At 41.8% G+C, this 23,190-nt stretch overlaps 1 protein-coding gene, 1 long non-coding RNA gene and 1 pseudogene across 3 annotated transcripts; 1 reads left to right on the forward strand and 2 right to left on the reverse strand.

The window, feature by feature from the left end:
- Positions 1-656: 656 nt before the first annotated feature.
- On the forward strand, positions 657-17,697 carry LOC103695744 (pyruvate dehydrogenase E1 component subunit beta). The gene is made up of 4 exons (XM_039114541.3): positions 657-3,602; positions 3,957-4,057; positions 4,248-4,291; positions 16,505-17,697. The coding sequence occupies exons 1-4, from the start codon at positions 3,500-3,502 to the stop codon at positions 17,475-17,477; spliced, it is 1,221 nt and encodes a 406-aa protein (XP_038970469.3). The 5' UTR covers positions 657-3,499; the 3' UTR covers positions 17,478-17,697.
- A 1,413-nt stretch (positions 17,698-19,110) lies between these two features.
- LOC148714991 (uncharacterized) lies at positions 19,111-22,706 on the reverse strand. The gene is made up of 2 exons (XR_015975600.2): positions 22,260-22,706; positions 19,111-19,718 (listed from the first exon to the last, which is right to left on the reverse strand). It is a non-coding gene; the product is annotated as an uncharacterized LOC148714991 (long non-coding RNA).
- On the reverse strand, positions 20,039-22,263 carry LOC103695743 (F-box/kelch-repeat protein At1g30090 pseudogene; annotated as a pseudogene). Its single transcript, XR_015975597.2, has one exon. The product of XR_015975597.2 is annotated as an F-box/kelch-repeat protein At1g30090 pseudogene (transcript).
- Positions 22,707-23,190: the final 484 nt, after the last annotated feature.

The raw sequence follows: 23,190 nt of genomic DNA on the forward strand, positions 1-23,190 counted from the left end.
CTGCCTTTATTTATTATTTATAATAATATTTTAATATTTTATATATGGGTCGTTCGGATCGGATCGAAATACAGTAAATTCAGATCCAACCTGAAAATAAAACGGGTCTAGTTTTAGGACCTCACCCGACCTTGCGGATTCTCGAATTTAAATCTGGGTCAAGTCTAACAGGGGTGGGTCGAGTCAGATTATGGATCAACCCAACCCATTTACAGCCTTAATCCTTGTAGATGAGTGAAGCTCGTGATAAGTCATACTTATTCAAGAGCCTGCAGATGTCCTAGAACAGTGATATTAATAAAGTTTTCTAATAAAAATTAATTATTATTTCATAATATCTATTTAATAATAAAGATGAAAATATAAAAGAAAGATGAAGTGCAAAAATTCTCCAATGGTCAGCTTTAATGGATCTATGCAGCAGTATTTTCTAGTTTACATAAATTATAAATCAAGTCCACTCTGACATCATTTATAATAATTTAGAATCTCATCCAACATAGCTATTCAAAAAATATTATTTAAATTTTTTATTTTTATATGAATATTTAAAATCTATCCAGCAGATCTCAAACTAAATATACGCCCACATGGACATCATCCAAAGTTCAACCTTTTAGAAGTATATTTGCACCGAACAATAGTTGAGATCCTCTGGAACTTGGATACGATTGTCCTCTTTTTCTTTTTCTTTTTCCTTCTCGAAACCACCTGCTCCATGCTCGCCATCATGGAGGAAAAAGCAGCAAAGCTTCTCCAGCTTCCTAGTTCGTCCTTGGTCTCTGAGAAAATGAGCAGCCCCTCAAAACTTTAAATCAAAGTCTTTTTAGAACTTGATGAAGTGCCATTCCATGCTTGGGATGTAGATTCAGTTCAGAGATTATTTCTGGCTTCAACCTTTTCGAGAGTGTGATGCCTCCATGTTTAGTCGGGAAGAACCTCTCCTTTTATCAGATTTATACTTTTTTGTGAAAGCCTTTTAAGTCCATCTTTGTTGCTTTCAGAGATGCCACTTACAGAATATTGACCTCAATCAAGGATGCTGCATTCAGAAGACCGGCCCCCTCAGTCCTACCTCCTCATCAACAATGGGAAGCAGACTAGCCTCCAAGGGAGGCACCCCCAAGTCCACTGATCCCCATGGCTGAACCTACACCCATGGTGAACCCTATGGTTCAATCGAAAGCCAAGACCCCTCTTTATGCTATCTCCTCAAGGGACCTAGGGAGAGCTCCTCCTGCCCTCTCCGGTAGGAGAGGGCTCAAGAGGGCGGCTTGGTATGATTTCCTCATCTACCTTAGTCCCATCTCAGCTTGAATCACCAATGCCTCTTCGCTTGGTGCCTCATAAACTCTTGTTGGACTGAGGCAAAACTTGTGGGTTCATATTTCTGAAAGAGAAATCCAAGGATAGCTGAATCCATCCTTTCCTTGGAAAAATCCAAGGCATCCACCCAAGCTATGTCACTTTTTCTCTATCTGAATGTAGGAGGAATCTAGATCAGATTCTCCCATGTTTCTTTTTCCTTGTATGGGATTGTTTTGTTTTGGTTGTCATCTACTATAGTTGAAAACCAATCTGTGCTGTTTCAAAGTGTTGAAGCTCCCTTAAGCTAGTTTAATACCTCTTCCTTAGTGATTTTGATGGATGGATAGTTGGATTTTGCAAAATCATGGCCATTCCCTTCCCCCATTACAGCGATTATCTTATGGATTATTGTTTGCTCTCTATTGTCTCCTTCTTCCCTATACCAATTAGTGATGCCATCTTGCCATGATAGTGGTGTCATGGACAACCTAGCATTTCTTGACTTTGTCTCTTCCTTTGACCTGATTGACCTTGAATTGAAAGGAAAGGATTATACTTGGAGTAATGGAATAGACCATCATCTTTGGCCACATTAAACCACCTCTTTTGTTTCCTTTTTTTTTTTTTTTTGGCGGGTTCATCATACAGTGCATGTACGAATACACCCAATAAAATCAAAAAACACAAGCTCACAGAGTGCCCGTAGTAGCTCCTCCTCTCTTGACCACAGGGTGTATCATGAGTGGTGGCCGCATAAGCAGCCACCCAGTCGGCCGCCCTGTTGGCCTTTCTAAATACACGCTTGACCTGAAAGGCTACAACATCTCTAGTCATCATCCCAATATCCCGGATCAAAGGGTGGTCCGTGCCCTCGCTCCTTAGGCCCCCTTGAATCTACCTGATTACCGTAGCTGAATCGCCCTTCAAGATAACCGAACTGACTTGCAGTGCTAGCCTCGCATGTCAAAGACCCGCTCGGGCAGCCCGCAGTTCTGCCCCAGAAACCATCTCTTGCTTTGTCAAAATTGTGAATGACACGTTCTCGGCTTCCATCCTAAAAGCTCTTTCAAGCTCTATTTCAGACCACATTCCAATTGCCTTGTAGTGCAACCTATGATTCTAAAGGCAAAAAATTTTCAGATCTGAACATTGATGGACTAAGAACCAGGATTGAAGGATATTGTGCTTCAAAATTGGGGGGGGGGGACCTATTGGTATCACATGAACTTATGCATTTGTTGACATTCTCGAGAATTTTAGATCTTATTTTTATGTTTTTCGAATGGTTAATTACATAAACTTTCTAATCACATGAACCATCGTCAACAAATGCATGACCTATTGGTATTTTCACAATATTTCAGATATCTAAAATTAAGATTTTAAGATCTGTTAACCTATGGTGACTTGTTGGGTTGAGATGCTAAGCCCAAATCCAATCTATTTTTAACCCCATTGAATTGGACAATCCAAACTTTATCTAATTATTAAAGAAAAAAATTGCTAGGCCTGAGTCAAAATTATCAGTTTATGCCCCTATCCATAATCAATTATATTTTGGTGCATATAGATCAGTACTCACAAAGATTTCATGTGAATCTGTGATTGCTAATTAATGAAATGACCATTTTGATATTACTACTTGATTCCTATTTATTCCTAAAAAAGATTAAAAAAAAGCTAACCATTTATTTAGTCACAGATTTGCTCATAATAATACCATTAGCTAACTGGTATCTGCCTTCCGTTGCACTTTCAGACCCCTATCAATACCGTATACAGCTGACGGACCAACCAAAACAAGCAATACCCACAGTACGATCCCCGCTGTTCTCAAACAACCACCGTATGATCGTGATCGCAGATCTCGCCGTATGATCCACCAATGGCACCAATACCCACCATCCGATATTTTCCCAACGGCCGTGATGGGCCAGGCGGCGAGGACACGCGACGCGGATTTCATGCGATGGAACCGAGGGCCCCCGAAAACCCGCCCCCTGGAGTCCTGGGGGAGAGAGAGCGAGCGTTCTCTCTCCTCACCTGTTTTCGTCTTGGCATCTCCGCCCCGCTTGCAGTATAAATCTGCGCCCCAGATCTCTCTCTCTCTTTGCGCGTTGTCCTCCATTCCGATTCTTCTTTCGTCTTCTTCTTCTCGAGAGTTTTTTTTTCCCTTTCGATCGGTCCGAGAATGGCAGCGGCGCTTCAGACGGCGGCACCCCTAAGGGCTTCCTCGAATCTCGGGGCCAATTCCGAGAGGTTTCGGTTCGGATCGCTGCTCCGATCTCCCGCAGGTCCTCTTTCATCCATCTGAATCGTTTCCGAAAAAGAATTGAGGAGATAGTGTTGATCTATGGGTTTATCCTTAAGATTTCTTGGTTTTTGGTTTTCTTCTTGCTCTTTTATTGTTTCAGTGGTTGGATATGTTACAGTTGCTGTTTCTTGCGTTTTTTTTTTACGATTATTTGGTGGAAATTTATTCAAATTCAACGTCTTCGCTTTATTTTGTAAATTATAGCAACTGGGCTCTGATTTATACAGGTTTTTTGTTAGAGAATGGAGTGGGCTTTCGGAAACTTATGAATGCTTAAGTTTCTGAGCTAATTTGGATCGCAGGTTAATTATTGCTTTCCATGTTTGGTTTTCAGGAAGGAAAGGAAGCCTTTTGGTTGTGAAATCTGATGGAAGACATTCTGTTGGCTTTAACACCAGGTTGCGTGGGGAGAATTTGATCGCAAATGCAGTTGCAGTTAGTTATTGGAACCTCCATTAATTTAGATTGCATGCTTGTGGGCACATTCATTTATTCCTGGATGAGACTGCCTTTTTTTGTGATTGATTTTTGGTTTTTTTAGAATCTATACTTAGTTGGTCTTATACGCTTGTTGCTATTGAAATATGCTCTTTCTGTTAACTTGGTTTGTACTCTGTGTTTCTAGGCAAAGAGTGAGGCTTCTGCAAAATCCACAGATTCCAAACCTGGGTAAGCTCTCCATACACCTGATTTTTCAATAATCTTGACTATGAGTTGTTGAATATTCAATTATTCATTATGTTTTGCATTGAGAAATTGCTTTTATTTCCACCCATTTTGATGCTTCAAGTTTATTCGAGGCACCATTATTGAGCATTTTCCTCGTAATAATATTTTCTGCTTGATGTGATCTGTGGCGAGAAGAAGCACAATTATCTTAATTGTTTTTTTAATTTTTTCATGGAAAGTGGGATAACTACTCTTGCATAGCTGCTGTCAGTGGTTAGATAATTTAAATTTATATAAGATTTATTATTGCATATACTTTTTGATGTATTTTTGTGTATTGGTCCAAGATCTCTTCAGCTGAGATGCTAACTCTCTCTCTCTCTCTCTCTCTCTCTCGGAAGTGCAAAAGCTGTTGACATCCAATTATGATTCTAGGAGAGGATCACCCCCCCACCCCACCCCTCCTTTTCCTTTAGTGCATGGATTTCATGGCCAACTTCAGCTTCCCTTCCAGGCTTCTTTATTTGTCCCAAGCAGATGCCATTAGCTCCTTTTTTGTTCAATTATAAGGGGTTTGTCCACTGTCTTCTGTTTTCTTTCTCTGGAGAAACCACCGTGTTTTAATTTCTTTCACTGGATTTTCCTCCACCTAGTACGAAAAAATGCCAACCCCCTTCTCCCAATAATAAACTCCCCAAAAATCAGGTGTTTCCTAAAATTTCACTCCTTAATTTAGCCTTCTAAGAAGGAAATCAGTTTTCCCTATCTTAATTAGTATCAAAAAAATGTGGTCCAATCATTTTTGCATCCAAGATAACTAATTAAATTATTTGTTCAAATCTTAAAATTTGAAACTAACTTATATATGGAAATCAAAGGCTTAAAGCCACACTCAGAAATAAGTTTGAGCCAATTAATTTTGCTTGTATTACCTTATTGCTATAGAGTAGTATTGTAATTTCAATAATAAAATCTGCAACAAATCTAGTTTAAGGGACTCACATTTCATGCCAAATAAAACATCAGTATAGAAATATTATAAAGAAAACTTTATCTTTTAACACACATTTTATTATATTTATATATGTATATGTGTATGTGTCTTTGCGCTTGCATGTGTGCTTGTATATATTGGCCCCCTGATGCGGGACAGTAGATTTAGAGAGAAATTAAGAAGGGGAAAGGAGGAGGGAGGAGTTCTGGAGTCCACCAGATGCCAAAGCAAAGTTTTTTTTTTTTAATCCAAATATTCTGCCAAACAGTAGATAAGGGGGTGCCATATATAGCCCCAATACAACTACCCATGATCCCCACAAATGAGATCATGTAACTACCCATGATCCAACAACATCATGGGTCACTACACTAGCTAAATACAATCAAACAAGCCAGCAACTAATAAAATACGAAAATACATAAGAAATAAATGAAAATACGCACGAAAATAAAACTAGGGTGGCCAAAGTGCTATGCACGCCGGCGACGCCTGTATACATGCTGGAAACGGTGGTTTGTGTCCCCACCAACTCCCCTCAGCGGAGAAGAGTTCGCCTCTGGCGAAACGGATGTCTGGTAATGCTCCAACAGGTCTGAAGCAAGTCGCTGAAGCTCATCTCTGCTAATCCAAGTATCATCTGACGGAGGTCGACCATGCCATCTGACCAGGTATCGCTGATAACCACCGTTCTGCGTACTAACAATCTGATCATCCAAAATCTGTTCCACTGTGTCTGTGATCTGCGGAGAAAAAGGTACAGGAGGCAAGGCAGGAGCAGGCTCATTGAGTGGGTCTGTAGGAATAGTTGTCGGACCTCGGTAGGCAACTAAGTCTTCTACGTTAAAAACTGGATTAATCCCAAAATCACTTGGAATATCCACCACATATGCATTAGATCCAACCCGTTTCAGAATTTTGTATGGACCCATACTTCGGGCGTGCAATTTCCTAACGGCTCCTGGTGGAAACCGTTCAGGTCTGATTCTGATCATTACATCATCACCCGCTCGAAATTCTTGATAACGTCGACGTAAGTCAACGGCCGTTTTATATCTCGCATTGTTGATTTCAATTTTCTTCTTAATCTCTTTATGTAAATTTTGCATGTGTTGCGCAAAGGATTCAGCGGTCTCAGAGATTCTATTGTTAGGGGCTACTGGGATAAGATCAACAGGTTTTCGCGGTACATAGCCTAAGACAATTTCAAAAGGGCTCAAGCCAGTGGTCCTGTTTACAGAGCTATTGTAGGCGAATTCAGCTATGGATAGAAGATCCCAATTACCTGGGTGGTCACCTACCAAACATCGTAGAAGGGTTCCTAGACTGCGGTTGACCACCTCAGTTTGCCCGTCTGTCTGAGGGTGATAGGCTGTGGAATATTTAAGCTTAGTACCCATAAAGTTCCAGAGGGTCTTCCAAAAATAACTAACAAATTTGACATCTCTATCAGTCACTATCGAGGTTGGAAGCCCGTGGAGCCTAACGACCTCATCAAAGATAATCCTCGCAACTTTGGAGGCATCAGAAGTCTTGAAAGTGGGTAGAAAATGTGCCATCTTAGAGAACCGATCCACTACCACGAGAATGGAATCATGCTTACTTCTAGTCTTTGGCAATCCTAGCACGAAATCCATACTAATGTCCTGCCAAGGACGGTCTGGGACAGGAAGGGGAGTATATAAACCAGTGTTTTGTTTGCGCTGTTTGGATAGTTGACAAGTACGACACTGACTAACAATTTTTGCAACATCCCGTTTTAAACTAGGCCAATAAAATCTTTGTTCGACCATATCAATGGTCTTATTTCTACCAAAATGGCCAGCTATTCCTCCCGCATGAAGTTCCCAAACAAGAAAATCTCTAAGGGATGTTTGAGGGATACATAGCTTGTTTCCTCGGAACAGAAAGGCATCAACCACAAGGTAATCACTATTGTCCCTGGTGCGACCATCTAAGACGCTTGCATAGATCTCAGCGAAGTCTGGACAAGTTGCATAGTCGTCAATCATACGTTCAAATCCAGTAACATTTATGTTTACCGACAAAAGTAATGCTACACGTCGGCTTAAGGCATCAGCTGCTTTGTTGTCAATACCTGCTTTGTGACACAACACGAAGGTATATTCTTGAAGAAATTCAGCCCACTTTCCGTGTCGTGAATTCAATCGCTTTTGGGAATTTAAGTACCTCAAAGCTTCATGGTCGGAATATAATACGAATTCCTGAGGTAGCAAATAGTGACGCCAGTGACGCAGCGCTTGTACAACTGCATAAAATTCTTTGTCATAGGTGGAATATTTTCGTTTGGCATCATTCAGCTTTTCACTGAAGTATGCGATAGGATGTTTTTCTTGGCTTAAGACACCACCTATACCTATACCAGATGCGTCACAAGAAACTTCGAAAACTTTAGTAAAATCTGGGAGGCGCATCACCGGGGCTTCAGTCATTCTAGTCTTGATCTCTTGAAATGCCCTTGAGGCCGCAATGGTCCAATGAAATTCACCTTTCCGGATACAATCCGTAATCGGTGCAGTGATCGTACTAAAATTCTTGATGAACCTTCTATAAAAGGTGGCTAGGCCGTGGAAGCTTCGCACCTCAAATAATGTAGTGGGTTCGGGCCATTCAAGAATAGCTTGGACCTTCTGTGGGTCTGCTGAAACACCCTCAGAAGAAACAACGAATCCTAAGAAGATTACACGATCAGTCATAAATGAACACTTCTTAAGATTCGCATATAGGCTTTCTTTTCTTAGTGAATTGCAAACCAAACGTAGGTGCTCAAGGTGTTGTTCCTTGTTTTTGCTGTAAATTAAGATATCGTCAAAGTAGACTACAAGGAATTTACCCATGAAAGGTCTTAGTACTTGGGTCATAATTCGCATAAATGTACTAGGTGCATTTGTTAATCCAAAGGGCATGACTAGCCACTCGTATAACCCATCCTTGGTTTTGAAAGCTGTTTTCCATTCATCACCTGGGCGGATACGGATTTGGTGGTAACCACTCTTAAGGTCAATTTTAGAAAAGATAGTGGCACCTGCCATCATATCAAGCATGTCATCCAATCGTGGTATTGGAAACCGATATTTAACCGTTATCTTATTAATTGCGCTGCTATCCACACACATTCTCCAAGTGCCGTCTTTTTTGGGCGTTAAAAGCGCCGGCACCGCACACGGGCTAAGACTTTCTCGGATGAACCCTTTTTGGAGTAGTTCATCAACTTGCCGTTTCAATTCAGCATGTTCAATCGGATTTAGTCTATAATGAGGCAAGTTCGGGAGAGTCGCCCCTGGAACCAAGTCTATGGCGTGCTGAATGTCACGCATAGGGGGAAGCTCATCAGGAAGGTCCTCAGGAAAGAGATCCTTAAATTCTTCCAGAACATGATGAACTTCCTTCGGAAAATCTATTTGAAAATCGGGAACAACTTCTTTGGACACTAACACAAGGACTATGGATCCTTGGGATGCTGCTTTCTCAAATTCCTTAGGACTAATGATTTGAAGGCGCTTTTCAACCTTCACATCCTTCTTTCCAGCATTAGAAGGCCTAGGTGGTAGAGGGTTTAGTCGAATTTTCTTTTCTTGGTGAACAAAAGAACAGGAATTGGATTTGCCATAAATGGTCACATCCAAATCATAAAGCCATGGTCGACCAAGGATGATGTGTCCAACGTCCATGGGAATAACATCACACCAGACCTTATCATTATATTCAGAAAAGTTGATTTGAACTAGACAACGTTCAGTGACTGGTATAGCAGTTTTATCCACCCAAGACACATTATAAGGGTTAGGATGAGGCACTGTCCTTAACTGTAGCTTCTTGACAGTTCTTGTGGATACAACATTGACACTACTCCCACTGTCAATGATAACCTTACAGCTATGTTCGCCACATTTGATATAAGTGTGAAATATGGATCGACGCCTCCAGTCATCATCTTCTTGCTTAGGTTGTGTAAGGACACACCTAACTACGCCTAAAGGAGTGGAACCCTCAAGTGAGCCGGGTTCCTCACCTTCATCTGACTCTTCAGGGTCTATCTCTGGTTCATAGACCAACTCATTCTCTTCATCATTTCTATCTTCTTCGATGACCAGTGTTTTCTTAGTAGGACATTGACTAGCTCTATGCCCAAAACCAAAACATCTGTAACACTGATCTCTAGAAATTTTGGGTGGTTCACTTAAAAGTCCCTTATTCTTTTGATCATTAATTTTTGGGGATCGGTCGCTTGATTTCTGATAGTAGGCTTACTCCCAGTATTAGTTTGACTACCGTGGGTGAACTTATAATTGGTCTCCTTAAGATCGAATCGCCTAAAGGTTGTCTTATTAGTATAACGCTCAATGTCTTGGACAAGTTGATAGGCATGTTCTAATGAATTGACCTCGCGTAAAATAAGCTCTTTTTGTAGATCATCTCGCAATCCGGACCTAAACCTAGAAAGGGTCAACTCCACACTCTCGCGTGCATCACATCGCATGAAGAACTCATCAAAACGAGCGATGTACTCGGATACAGGTTTGTTTCCTTGAATCAATCGTTGCCACTGATCTAACAGACGACTCTTATAGGATGTTGGGAGATATTTTTCTTTCAATTTCTCCTTCATTTCATCCCAATGTACCACAGGGGGTTGTCTAGCTCTAGCAAGCATATTTTCTATTGTGTTCCAATGTAATTTTGCAGGACCAATGAGCTTCATTTTTGCAAAACGAACTCTACGATCGTCAGACAAGCTATACCATTCAAAGTAATGATCCATATCAGCGAGCCAATCGATGAAGACTTTTGGGTCAAGACGACCATCATAACTTGGTGCATCGATCTTAATACTGCGCATTACATGCTCATCTGGTGTCTCACGTACTCTTAGATAGTCCCTTTGGTGTTGTGGCCCAAGGCCTCTGGGGCGGGACGGTTCAATCTCACCAAGTTCAGATTCTCCATCGTTGTGAGTCACTTGGAGGTTGATGATTGAATTTTCAGCCATAGTCAAGCGAGTGTTCAGCCTAGTTTCTAGGTCAGTGATTCTTGCTCCTAATCTGGTTTCTAATGCTGCTATGGCATCTAACACCTGTTGGTTTGGGTTGGTCGACATCTCATGTGAGTAAGATGTACCGCTGCGAGTTGTCATACTCTAGAATTCAAAAATCCTAGATATATAATTAACATTCAAAATAAAATCAACAATGTTAAATAAAAGACGTAGTCTTGGTTACCTTCGAATTAGCACAGGTGATAACTAAATATCAGGACCTTAGGTACTGCTAACCTTAGTCTGGATCATGCAAAATCTTTACAGGTTAATCTAATGAAAGTGAGGTCCTTCAAATTGATTTGGGTTTCACCAGATTCAAGTAAAATTTTCTAGTTGCCTTTCGAGGATTTGAAAATAATTTGTAAGGCTCAATATGTGTTTTCAAGGGGCATAGGCTTTTATAAAATTAAGGTCCTATCTCAAACCGACAACATGAAGTGAAAACAATAATAACCTAAAGATAAACTAGTTTATAGGGAAAGGCTGAAAAATAATTTTGTAAAGGAAAGATACGACCTCTTCTTACAGATCTGATTCAGTGGATGAGTTTGGATGTCAGAGTGTAGGATGCAGAACCGGAACCCGACGATTTGTAGAAGATGCTGCTGAAAAATGGCTGACTGCAGTGTTGTTGTAGAAGTCCAACTCACGGCAGGGTCTGGATCCAGGTGCAGGGCCTGAAAGCTGGGCCCGCAAGATACTGGGCCAGAGGATCAGCTGGGCCCGCAAGACACTGAACCGGCCCACTCGCCCGAAAGATCAGCTGGGCCCGCAAGATGCTGAACCGGCCCACTCGCCCGAATGCAGTGACTAGATGGGACCCGAAGCTTCTGGATGGCTTCGGATCCCTCTGTGTGATCGGGAGGGGAGTTGAGGGAGACACCGGGTGGAAGAGAGGGGCGAGTTCGGCGGGGGCGATCTTCGTTTTGGGGGGCGATGGGAGCGGCGAGGGCGGATGATGGAGTCGGCAACGGAGGTGGAGGTGGTGGTGCGGGAAAGAGGCGTCGGTGAGATGGGAGGGAGAAGGGTCTTAGTGAGCTGAGAGGGAGAAGAAAATGGGAAGAACTCAAAGGTCGGTGGAGGGTGGAGGAAACGGAGAAGATGAAAGAGAGGGGAAGGGGAGGGTGGCGGTGTGATTGAAGCAGCGGTGCGTGCGGTCGCTGAGGTGAGCGGCGGCGGCGAGCGAGAAGGGACTGGCGGCGGAAGGGAGAGGCGGCTCGGCGGCAGCAACAGGGAGCGGCGACAGTGGCGGTGGAGGCGTGGCAGCGAAGCGTCGACGGCGGCAGTGGTGGCGGAACCCTAGATCTAGGGTTCTTCTCCATCGAGCAACAGGTACGATCTTTCTTGCTCTTTTTTTTTTCTCTTTTTTTTTTTTTTTTTTTTGTGGAAACGGATCCGGGTTAATAGACTGGGTAACGGGTGAGGGACTTATCCGTTAGCTGGTGTTTCTTCAACCTCCCGACGGTTTCGGGAGGTGGTACCGGGCTCTGCGGCTACGGTTGCTGGCAGTTCCCGGCGGCCGATCGTGCTGAAGTCCACGCTAGCAGTGCGGGGGGTCTCAGTGGTCTGTGGTGGTGGCCGGCGACCGGTCACCTGCTCCGGCACTGGGTTTCTTCGCAGGAATGTCTTCCCGTCTCTCTTCGTGTGCGCGGTGGCCGGCAGACGCTTCGGCGGGTCCGAGGGACAGATCTGAAAGAAGGGCAGCGATGCTCCTCTTCTTTTTGACAGAGGGAGTCACTCGTGGTCCGTCAGCTCGCTCCGGCGTCCGGGGTCGGGTTACCGCGTAGATTTCGTGTGCCCACCGGAATCCTGGGATCCGGCGGTGCTCTGCCATACACTTGGTAGATTTCTGTGGGAGTTTCGGGACAGAGGAGACAACAAAAGATTTTTTTTTTTTTGCAGACTGTCCCACTGCGGCCCAGAAAATGGCAGTGAAAGAAAAGGAAGGGAAAGGATCACGGATCGGGGCGTTGGCACAGAGGCAAAGCCCAACAGTGCTCTGATACCAAACTGATGCGGGACAGTAGATTTAGAGAGAAATTAAGAAGGGGAAAGGAGGAGGGAGGAGTTCTGGAGTCCACCAGATGCCAAAGCAAAGTTTTTTTTTTTAAATCCAAATATTCTGCCAAACAGTAGATAAGGGGGTGCCATATATAGCCCCAATACAACTACCCATGATCCCCACAAATGAGATCATGTAACTACCCATGATCCAACAACATCATGGGTCACTACACTAGCTAAATACAATCAAACAAGCCAGCAACTAATAAAATACGAAAATACATAAGAAATAAATGAAAATACGCACGAAAATAAAACTAGGGTGGCCAAAGTGCTATGCACGCCGGCGACGCCTGTATACATGCTGGAAACGGTGGTTTGTGTCCCCACCACCCCCACAAGGCCCGCATCCTGCTCTGCCCTTTATGTGTCCGAATTTATTAGGATTGATATGTTAAAGAGATAGTGACTGTTGTAGTTTTGATTAGGGAAGTTTATTTACTTTAAATTGATTTTCTGGTCTCTAAATGAGGGGCTTCTGTGATCTTCAAATATCTTCATTCATAGTAAATCAATTTTGTTTTAGCTTCCTCTCTGCTAGCAACAAGAACACTTAATATTTATTTTATATTTCTTTTTTGGTCCTTGATTTTTGTTCCTTCTTTTCTTTCTCTTTCATGATATCGGCATTTGTAGTTAACTATGTTCTACCGTACTGCCCCGACCATTCGGTATGGGGTGATCATACTGTACCGGATGGAAACTAGTATGAAACTTAGGATGGTACGAGGCGATCATACTGTACTGGATGGAAACCGATACGAAACTCAAGTTCATATCAGTACGGGCATCGTATCATTATGTACCAAGACATACTATCCCATATTGAGGTATATCAAGATGTACCGACATGTGTACCAACCCGTACTGAGGCGCACCGACCTATATCGACATATACCAAGATAAAAAGTGAGAAAAATTGTTAAAGAGCTGTTTTAGTGCAAGATGTATATTTTACTATACTAGTCGTACTATACCGATTGTATTGTACTGAACCAGTAAGATACTGATACGGTATTTGGTACCAAGATTGCAGATTTTGTAGCTAATATTACTTTCAAAAACAACAAACAGCTATATACAGCTGGTTCCTTGACCCTTAATTCTTTCCATTCCTTTTCCTTTTATCATTATTTCTTTCTTGTTCCATGGATTTACATCATTTCTCTCTTCATTCAGATTCGTGAAGATTAGATTAAAAGTTGATTGTAGACCACAATTACTGATTCTCCAAGTCATCTCCATTTACTAGACTTTCTGCTATCCCTTTTTTTGTCATGCTCTAGAAATATGTAAACCAACATGTTTTCCTATTCATCCTTAATTGTTGAAAGTTCTTGTTAAATCTGGTACAACATATAGTTCGATGGGAAACTAGCAAACTCCATTTCCAACATATTAAACCAAATCAAATTGCAGCTTATTTCCAAGCTACTGGGAGTCTGAGGAACCCTTATTCAATATTGCTCAGCCTGCTGGTAACATGTCAGTATAAAGTAGGTATTTTAGTTTCTCCTGTGCAGGTTATCGTAGAAGTTCAAATTCATACCATCTGCTCTTTCATGCTGTTTAGACATCACTATAACCAAGTCTCTGTTAATTATCTTTCATTTAATGCTCCCTGCATGCAAAAAACTTGTTATGGTTCCTTAGGAGCCTAGGAATCAAAAGTTCTTGTAAAGACTATAGACAGTTTCCTTCATTGATGAAGAATTGACAATTTGCAGTGCATCACGTATTGCAATGCACCATGATCATATGGTTGCAGTTATTCTGAATTCAAAAGGCAAGCATCTATAGTCTGCACTTTCAACCATCAGTCAAGAAAGTCATTTCCTTTACTTGAACAGCCATGCCTCTTTTTGAACCATTGTGTCCTTAGTTCTAGGTTCCAACATGTTCACCATCATGGTGGAGAAAATATTTTAACTTGACCTTGAATCAATTATTAAATTTTACTCCCACATGAAATATGCATATAAGTTACTTCTTTTTTTGAAGTCAATTGTTCGTTGATCTGTTTTTGGGTTTCATGGTGCTGTTAGAACTTGTAATGTTACTAGACTATTGCTTTTGCCTACATGAAGGTTGTTCCGAGTGAGGTATTTTTTTCCTACAAAGTCAAATTCATTTAATCTTCATCTTATCATATTTATAAGTCTCAATGATACAAATTCTACTTCGGGCATACAAAATCATCGTGCCTCATCCTGCCACTCTAAATACAAATATTAATTTTGTTCCTATTGCTGAGCTCTTCTCCTTATTTGGGGGTTTATATAGATGGCATTTATCAGGCATCTGCACTTCCTATTTCCTTTGAGGGCTTTGACAGTTTTCCTTGCTCCAATAGGTTATAAAGATTTTTTTTTTATTATTCCTTTTTCAAACTCAAGGATAGTAATTTAAACTGGTATGTAAAAGGATGGGAACATTTTGATTGTTGTTTTTTAATCTTCTAAAATATTTCAAAAGCTAGTAGAAACCCATAGTGCTTTCTTGTGAACTTTGGCATTTCTTTAATTGATGTAAGTTCTTGAACACAGAGTATTATATCTTATTAAAAGAAATTAATAAACAACTAATTCATATTTTTCCATGATTCAGAAAATCAGTATAAAACTCACTTGAATAGATTAAAAATCAACTTGAATGTTACGGACACTGCTCTGTCTTGGAAGTTTTGGAGGTAGGGAAAGAGGGGCTTTATGGCATTATGGCCGGTATTGAGGTGGAGAGTGGTGAAGAAGTGAAACATTGGTGAAAGGCCCTGATGAGTGATGAGTCAGTGCTTTGAGTGGAGAGGGGATGTGATATTATGGTGCCCCTAGCCCTGGAAGAATCTTTAAAAATGAATATCAAAGAAATCATCATTGTCTTCTACATTGGATAAGATGAGAATTTTAAGAATGACTTGATGGTGAATTCCTTTTTGACTGTTTTAACTAATGTTGCTTGCATGATTTCATACCTTAGATTCCTAGAAAGATCTGTTATTTATTTGGTTGATCATTTTGGACAAATTGCTGCCTGTCATGACTCTCATTAGAGAGATTGGCATAACTACTTGATCATCGATGCATGATAACTTCCACATGCAGTGTGGATACCTGCTTCATATGCTTGTTGATTGGGGGGTTGGATTTGTGTTCGGTTAATAGGAGACTTGAGGAAGAAATGTGCCTATTGTCTGTTCATTGTATGAAAGTACCTTTTCCTCGTGAATATAGTGATAGGATGATAACATTGGAGGTCTTTTCCATAGAATGATTCTGGATGTCTTATAGTTGTTATGAGGCGGTTCGTGATTTGAAATAAAGAATCAATAATGATGCTTTTTGCCTTTTTCTTTTCCCTGTTTTTCTCTGTTCTGCTTTTTACACTTTGTATGCCCTCAAGCTGGATTCGTACATGCATTTGCATAAAGACCACATACATCAGCCATATATACTCTAGTTATTAGATAATACATAATACAGTCTACGAAGAATGACATGTAACTGCAAAATCTGCCTTAAGTGCCAACTTCCAGAAATTTGTACTTGCTCGCGCTACTATTCTTTCTGTACTTGTTAACCTTCAGAAATTTGTACTTGTTAGTACTGGCCGTCAAGTGCTTCTAACTCACTGTTAGCATGACTATCATACGTCATAACCACATTTACCTCTGGATCAATTTTATGCTCCTTTTTTATTTTTTCCAAACAAAAATAATCTTGTAGAAAAGGCGTCAACAGATAAGCTTTTAATGATTTATCAACTTTAGCAGAATTTATGTAAGATGCTTCCTAGGATCTACTTTCATGAGATAAATTTATGTCTACCTATTCATCTTTGATCTGTTCCAAGTTCTGCTAGAAGTAATACTTATGTCCATGAACCTGTATGCTTCCCATTTCTTGGCACGTGATGCACAAGACTCATTTCATTATAAGAACGGTTCTTTTGGAAAATCTCAATGGACTGTTAAAATTATAATTGCTGTTTTATGCTGCGAATATGTCCCCTTGTAAAAATTTAGAAGCAAGCAGCTTGTATATTGTTTCTCGAGTTTATGAGATCTGGTGGAAATCTAATTTGTGTTATCAATCCTCAGGCATGAGCTCCTGTTGTTTGAGGCTCTACGAGAGGGTCTGGAAGAAGAGATGGACCGAGATCCTCGAGTTTGTGTAATGGGGGAAGATGTGGGTCATTATGGTGGCTCATACAAGGTGACCAAAGGCTTAGCAACGAAGTATGGAGATCTGAGGGTTCTTGACACTCCCATTGCTGAGAACTCCTTCACAGGCATGGGCGTTGGTGCTGCAACGATGGGTTTACGGCCAGTTGTCGAAGGCATGAACATGGGTTTCCTCCTGCTGGCCTTCAATCAGATATCAAACAATTGTGGTATGCTCCATTACACTTCTGGTGGCCAGTTTACCATTCCAATTGTGATTCGAGGGCCTGGAGGCGTAGGGAGGCAACTTGGGGCAGAGCACTCACAGCGGTTGGAATCATACTTCCAGTCAATTCCAGGTTTGCAAATGGTTGCCTGCTCGACCCCCTACAATGCCAAGGGACTGATGAAAGCAGCCATCAGGAGTGAGAATCCTGTGGTACTGTTTGAGCATGTGCTGCTGTATAATTTGAAGGAAAGGATCCCTGATGAGGATTACATTTGTTGCCTGGAGGAGGCAGAGATGGTTCGGCCTGGGGAGCAAGTGACAATCCTGACATACTCACGCATGAGGTATCATGTGATGCAGGCTGCGAAGACTCTGGTGAACAAAGGATACGATCCTGAGGTCATTGACATCAGATCGTTGAAGCCGTTTGACCTCTACACCATTGGGAATTCCGTGAAGAAGACACATCGCGTGCTGATAGTGGAGGAATGCATGCGTACTGGTGGAATCGGTGCCAGTCTGAGGGCGGCCATCATTGACAATTTCTGGGACTACTTGGATGCTCCTATCTTGTGCTTGTCATCGCAGGATGTGCCAACACCATATGCTGGGTCATTGGAGGAGTGGACTCTTGTGCAGCCAGCACAGATTGTGGCTGCGGTAGAGCAGCTCTGCCAATAGAAAGCTTTTGCAGGCGGTTATTTTCCTTTTAGCATCACAGCTGGAATCCTGTCTGTTCTCAAACATCATGTTCCTTGGGGTTCTACCTCATAGTGTTTCCATACCATCTGATTTGCTTCTGCCTTGTGATGGTTCTTTCATGATATGGCCTGGCATTTGTCAACTTCAACTAATGTTTCCTGTTGTAGCAATTATAAGTATTCTTGTTCTGTTGGTTTAACTATGCTAACATTCTATAGAAGGCATGGTGACCTTGAGGTTTTGGTCTTGATAATGCGAAGGTATCTTTTTTAGTCCGGTGCTTCACCGGTAGTTTTGAGTTTTAGAAAGTTATTTACCTATCTGGATGTTAGGTTTTTTTGTCAAATTGACTAGCTTGATAAGGTTCAGAGAGATCTGGCCATCTTGCAATGATTTCCTCTTTCCCTACATATTGTGTGTCATGTTCTTATTCAGCACCTCATGAGAGTAGGATGAGGAGCAAGGAAGCAGAGAGAACTTCGCCAAGCACTATTTATTCAAGATTTCATAGAGATACTCTCCAATTAATAGTAGCTGCTGCTTTCAAGGGATGGATTTGATGGATGATCCCCTATTCTGAAATAAAGGGTTGATAACATGACATTGTAGCAGCAATGGCCAAAGCAAATACATTTCGATTTCCTTGTAGGACATCTGTCCAAGATTCAGCTATTATCCTTGCTTATGGAGTGCAGTGACCGCTGGCAAAGGATGTTGATAAGGTTTCTCTTGACACGGGAACGTGACCATCTTTGGCCAAAAATGATATGTTTATAGCAAGGTCCACCATACTGTACCGAACCAAATGGGAAAGTATCGTACTAGTTTAGTGTTGATATACGATACAGAGGAAGTACCGATATTCAGTATGCCGAACTGACCCTATACTATATCATATTAATATAATAATAGTATGGTACTGGTATGAAGTTCGGTACCGATATAGCGTATTTTGGTTTAGAAAATAATGTTCATGAGGTTTCTATTGACCTGAGATCATGATAAGCTTTATCGGTTTTTTCCGAGAATTTCATGATTGCAATATCTGAGAGGTCATTATGTCAAGGTGTTGAAAGCTTAGAAAACACATTTTATGCAAAAGCTTGCACATTCTGATAATGATTATGATGCCTCAGCATATTTTGCTATTCTAGATAGGAATTGTTGCTTGAGAAGAAAAGAAGAATCCAAGTTTCTCACAGAAAGCAAGACTGGAATGACTTGCTCCAAGGTGATTGGTTGTCCAAGCAATGTATGTGGGGGACAAATTCTCACGCAGATGGCTTTCCCATGTTTTCTTTTTTTCTTTGCTTTTTTTTTTTCGCTGGTAGGTGATGCCTGTAGAAAATTTGCACTCCACTGCAAAAATGGAGCCATCCTCCCCTCATTACCCCTAAAACCCTCCAATCATAAACTCATAATCATGGAAAGATTTGATCCCAGATCTTCAGTAAGAGACTTGGGGCTCGTTTGGAAGAAGACATCCCTAATCCTCTGGGACCCTGAGAACAAGAAATTTTAATTCTTCAGATATGTGGAATACCTCCTGAGTGGTGACCCCATGGCCTTACGGTTACAGGATGTAACAGTCTCAGCCAACTAAGATTGAGCGGCTTCTATCTACTTTTTTTGGCCAGACGGAGTTAGCCTATGAATATTGGTTGCGAGCATCCAAAAAGGCCCTCAGGAAGCCGCTAGATAGCACCTTCATGTCTCCATCATTTTCTGCTCAGTTACTGTGCCAAATGTGCTCTAATGGGCTCATGGAGATTATATTTAGAACACAGATTCTCTGCAGTGTATAGTTTGCACTGCAAAATGCTGTACAACACTCGATGGCTGCTATCAGAAGATGGATGACTATCAAATAAGATGGCCTTATGTACCATACATGGCTGCTGCTATTTGTAGGCGTTCATCTTCTGACAGTAGCCATCGGGTGCTACACAACACTCGACGGTGCTAATCGCACACTATAAAGGATCCCGAGTCTTATTTTTAACCCTAGTTTCATCACCACTTCGTCGATAGGCAGGGCTTACATCACATTCATCACCACAAATTTGGGAAATGGCACTGCTTTCTGTAGATAGTCTATTTTTCCACCCTATAAGTAAGAATAAACAAACAAATTTAAGACTAATTGTCTCATCTAATTTGTCTTCTCATCATCAGATCATGCTTTTGGCTTGAAGCATGGCCAACATAAGCGAAAGGACGCTGCAAAACACAGCAATAAACAGCAAGTTTTGGATAAGTCAGCACCAACATCTCCTGCGTAAAACCAAGGACTCAAACCTACAACATATTCCAACCTAAGGCCTTTGTGTCAATTATACTTTCATTAAGGAAAGATTTGTATAGCTATGCTGCTCTAATAACTCCTTCAGGAATCGTGCTACCATAAATCACTTTTTTGAGAGGAATGCCGTTATAAACAACTTAACAGGAGGTGCTACAAGCATGGACAAGCAAGTAATAAAGCTGCAAATTTCAAATAAGTAAATCTAAAAGCATTCAGCATATGACAGCCAAAAATATTTATCAACCCATCCCAAATGAAGAGTATCTTTGTGATGGCTATGAATATCTTATCATCTTCGTGATGGCTATGAATATCTTACAGTTTTACCATCGACACAATTGGGTGTTCTTGCTCATAGCTCGTTAACAAAACATATCAGCCGTTATGGCTTACCAACAATGGGACCTAGAAGTACCTAATAAGCACCCTGCAATAAGATACATGGCATGTCCAATGAGGTCAATCAAAGCGTACATAGGAGACAAAAAATACTAGACCCGCTCTTATGGATCACTGCATCTAATTACAGGTGCTAAAACTGTACAATTTTTTCGTTAAGCCTTTTCTGTTTTCTGATACAACATAAGCAAAGCCAAACTGATAAACAGATGATCAAGCATATAAAACCTGAGCACTGGAGGATGTCAAGACGCCAAATTCTTGTGGCACATCTATGTCTTGCCATTGAATGGAGAATCTCTGCTTCTTTGCCTTCCCATCGAAACCACTGTAACACTTCTCTACATGCCCTACTGCAACATGAAGGCCTCTGCCAACAATAAAGATCCTACGACCAACGGAATTCACCGAGAAAGGCTTGCGAATACTCTCGGGCATGGGAGAGCTGTCAACGATGTCCCATGAATCAGACTCCACATCATAGACCTTCACCCTCATCCGTTCATACTCCGAGATTACAAACAGATGCCCATCAACAACCACACTTGAACCTGTCCAGCCTTCCCGCATTCCAACAGCCATATCCTCCCAGCGGTCAGCTCTCGGATCATAAACCTGCCCCCTCGGCGAAGACAAGAATGGCCAAACACAGCCTTCAGTCGTATAAAGCCTCCCATTCAGCACTGCAGAGTCGTAGGAGACCATGTTCCTTCCCATGCTTGCAATAGGTTGCCAATTCCCCGTAATGGGATCAAGAACCTCAGCTGAATTGAGCTCAAATTGGTCCTTGCTGTACCCTCCAGCAACATAGACCATGCCATCGATCACCCCGGCAGCGAAGAACGACCGGGCAGCGAGCATCCTACTCATAACGGTCCATCGATTCTTATAGATTTCATACTTCAATACCGAGTGGAGAGGGCAGTCCATGTCAGAGACCAAACCTCCACAGACAAGGAGGGCGCCATCCTGCGGAGGAATGGCGATGCACCCGAATCCACAAGGGCAGACCCGGTCCTTGCAGGGCATGGCTGGAATGGTGTGCCAAGAGAAGTGAGTGAGGTCCAGGACCTGCCACTGTATCTTCCCAGTCCATCTGTGGAAAGCTAAAGTGAACAACCAAGGGCTGCGGAAGCGCAGAGCCTTCCTTTGGCTAAAGAAGTGCTCCTTGTTGGCCAGCAGGCGATGCCATCGCCGGCAGACCAGCCGGCAGGCTAGATGGGCCTCGACAGGCAGCCGGAGGAGGCAGTTGAGGGCAATATCATCAGGGAGGCCAGGAATGAGGGGGCCTAATTCTAGTGGTGCTTCCAATTCTGATGTTGCAGAAGATGACTGAAATGAGGAGGATGGTGGAGTAATAGCCAATCTAAACTTGGGAGATAGTTTCATCTGGGAATCACCTAGCTTGTGCACGGCGGATTGGTGGGATGAAACTCGAACACGCCGCATATTTGTCAATTAATTCACAAGGTATTAAGGCACCAAGAAGAGAACCTCCCAAAACCTAGAACCCAGAACAACAGATTGAAGCAATTCCCCCCTCTCCTTTCTATAGGATCCACCTTCTGATGTCCTTTGGTTGCATATAAAGCCCAAGTTCAACCTAATATAACTTCTGAAATTGGAAATCTTTCCCCGCCTCCTTCCTTTTCCACAGAAACTTCAATTGACCTTTCTAATTTCTATCTCAGCCTACTGGAGTCACTGCCCGATTCAGGCAAAGAGAAACCTAGAATCCGAACATCTTTCTGCCTACGTTACCACCAAAACCTACCGCAGATTTATAGGTTAAACCTACCATCCTTTTCTCATGGAGAGAACCCAACAGAAAGCAAACAAAATATCTGATATAATAAGAACTAAGAAACTAGGCTTTTTTTTTTTTCCTTGAGAAAAAAACAACGGAATTAAGTTAAATTTCCGAACAAACAAGCAGTTTTAGATGACCCCAAAATAGACAAGGCTTGTTGAAACTACTGACGCTTCCCATATTTAGAGGCCACATAAATCACGGAAAAGAAGGTAAATAAACTTTGTGGCAGCGAATAAGTTCTTACATGAATCTGATGAGTGATGAGCATGGACTCAAAAGCAGGGGGTTGGATAGAATTTTGGATTCACCAGCTTGGCCTGGAGGCTGGAGGTAAGATATAGGTCAGGGAAGAAGCTTTCCCTCTGTGCTGCAGCCTTACATGGATTGTCTACTCTCTCTCCCCGAGTACGACGCAAAATAGTAGAGAAGAAGATGAGGATTAAAGGGGGAAGCTCGCCAAAGACATTTTCCTGCTAATCCCTTTGACTTGCTGAAAGCCGCTGGCTTGGTCAGGTGGTTCGGTGGGTGGCATAAGAATAAGATGCCTGGGATACGTAGGAATATCTAATACCATCAAAGTGTTATAGAGTATAGGATACACACCCTTTGTTACAAATGGTGGAGTGTAATGCTAGAAGATCACCCCCCTTTATATCAAAAGAAAAGTTTGCTAGTAAAATTTCTCCAGAAGTCCCCATTAAAAAGGCTGAAGCGACACCTGCAACAAAAGATTCTCTAGATGGACACATCAATCACCTGAAGCGACATCAACAGTAAAGATTCTCTTCAAGACAACAAAAGATAAAAATACCTTTTAGATTTTAAAAAGAGTTAAGTTTCAGACTTCAACAAAATTCAAGTCTAAGAAGCCTCTCGCCTATAAAAAGGGATAGGAGGTTAATTTGCAAGCATCGATCCACAAATCAGCAGCCTACACTCTCTCCGTTGTACTCCCCCACTACTCCTCATTTCCCTCCATCTTATTCTCTCCTCTCTTCAAACACTCTTCATACTTTCACTTCCACTCACACTTCCCCTACCACAACAAACTCCACCTTTGATCCTTCCATCCACTTTCTTTCTCTCTCTTGAACCCATCTTATACCAAACTGGACTACTATGTAAACCCATAAGAATTGTGAGCTTGTTTTTGTAATATTCCCTTCTGGTGTGTA

Source organism: Phoenix dactylifera, chromosome 1, assembly GCF_051530095.1.
Source record: "Phoenix dactylifera cultivar Ajwa chromosome 1, Ajwa_hap1_PhDact_Kaust_v1.1, whole genome shotgun sequence".
Lineage (NCBI taxonomy): Eukaryota > Viridiplantae > Streptophyta > Magnoliopsida > Arecales > Arecaceae > Phoenix > Phoenix dactylifera.

Excerpts from the sequence above, each read along its gene's own strand:
- LOC103695744 (XM_039114541.3), top strand. The coding sequence starts at position 3,500 with ATGGCAGCGGCGCTTCAGACGGCGGCACCCCTAAGGGCTTCCTCGAAT. Across the intron at positions 3,603-3,956 it reads GCTGCTCCGATCTCCCGCAG|GAAGGAAAGGAAGCCTTTTG; the intron begins GTCCTCTTTCAT and ends TTTGGTTTTCAG. Across the intron at positions 4,058-4,247 it reads TGATCGCAAATGCAGTTGCA|GCAAAGAGTGAGGCTTCTGC; the intron begins GTTAGTTATTGG and ends CTGTGTTTCTAG.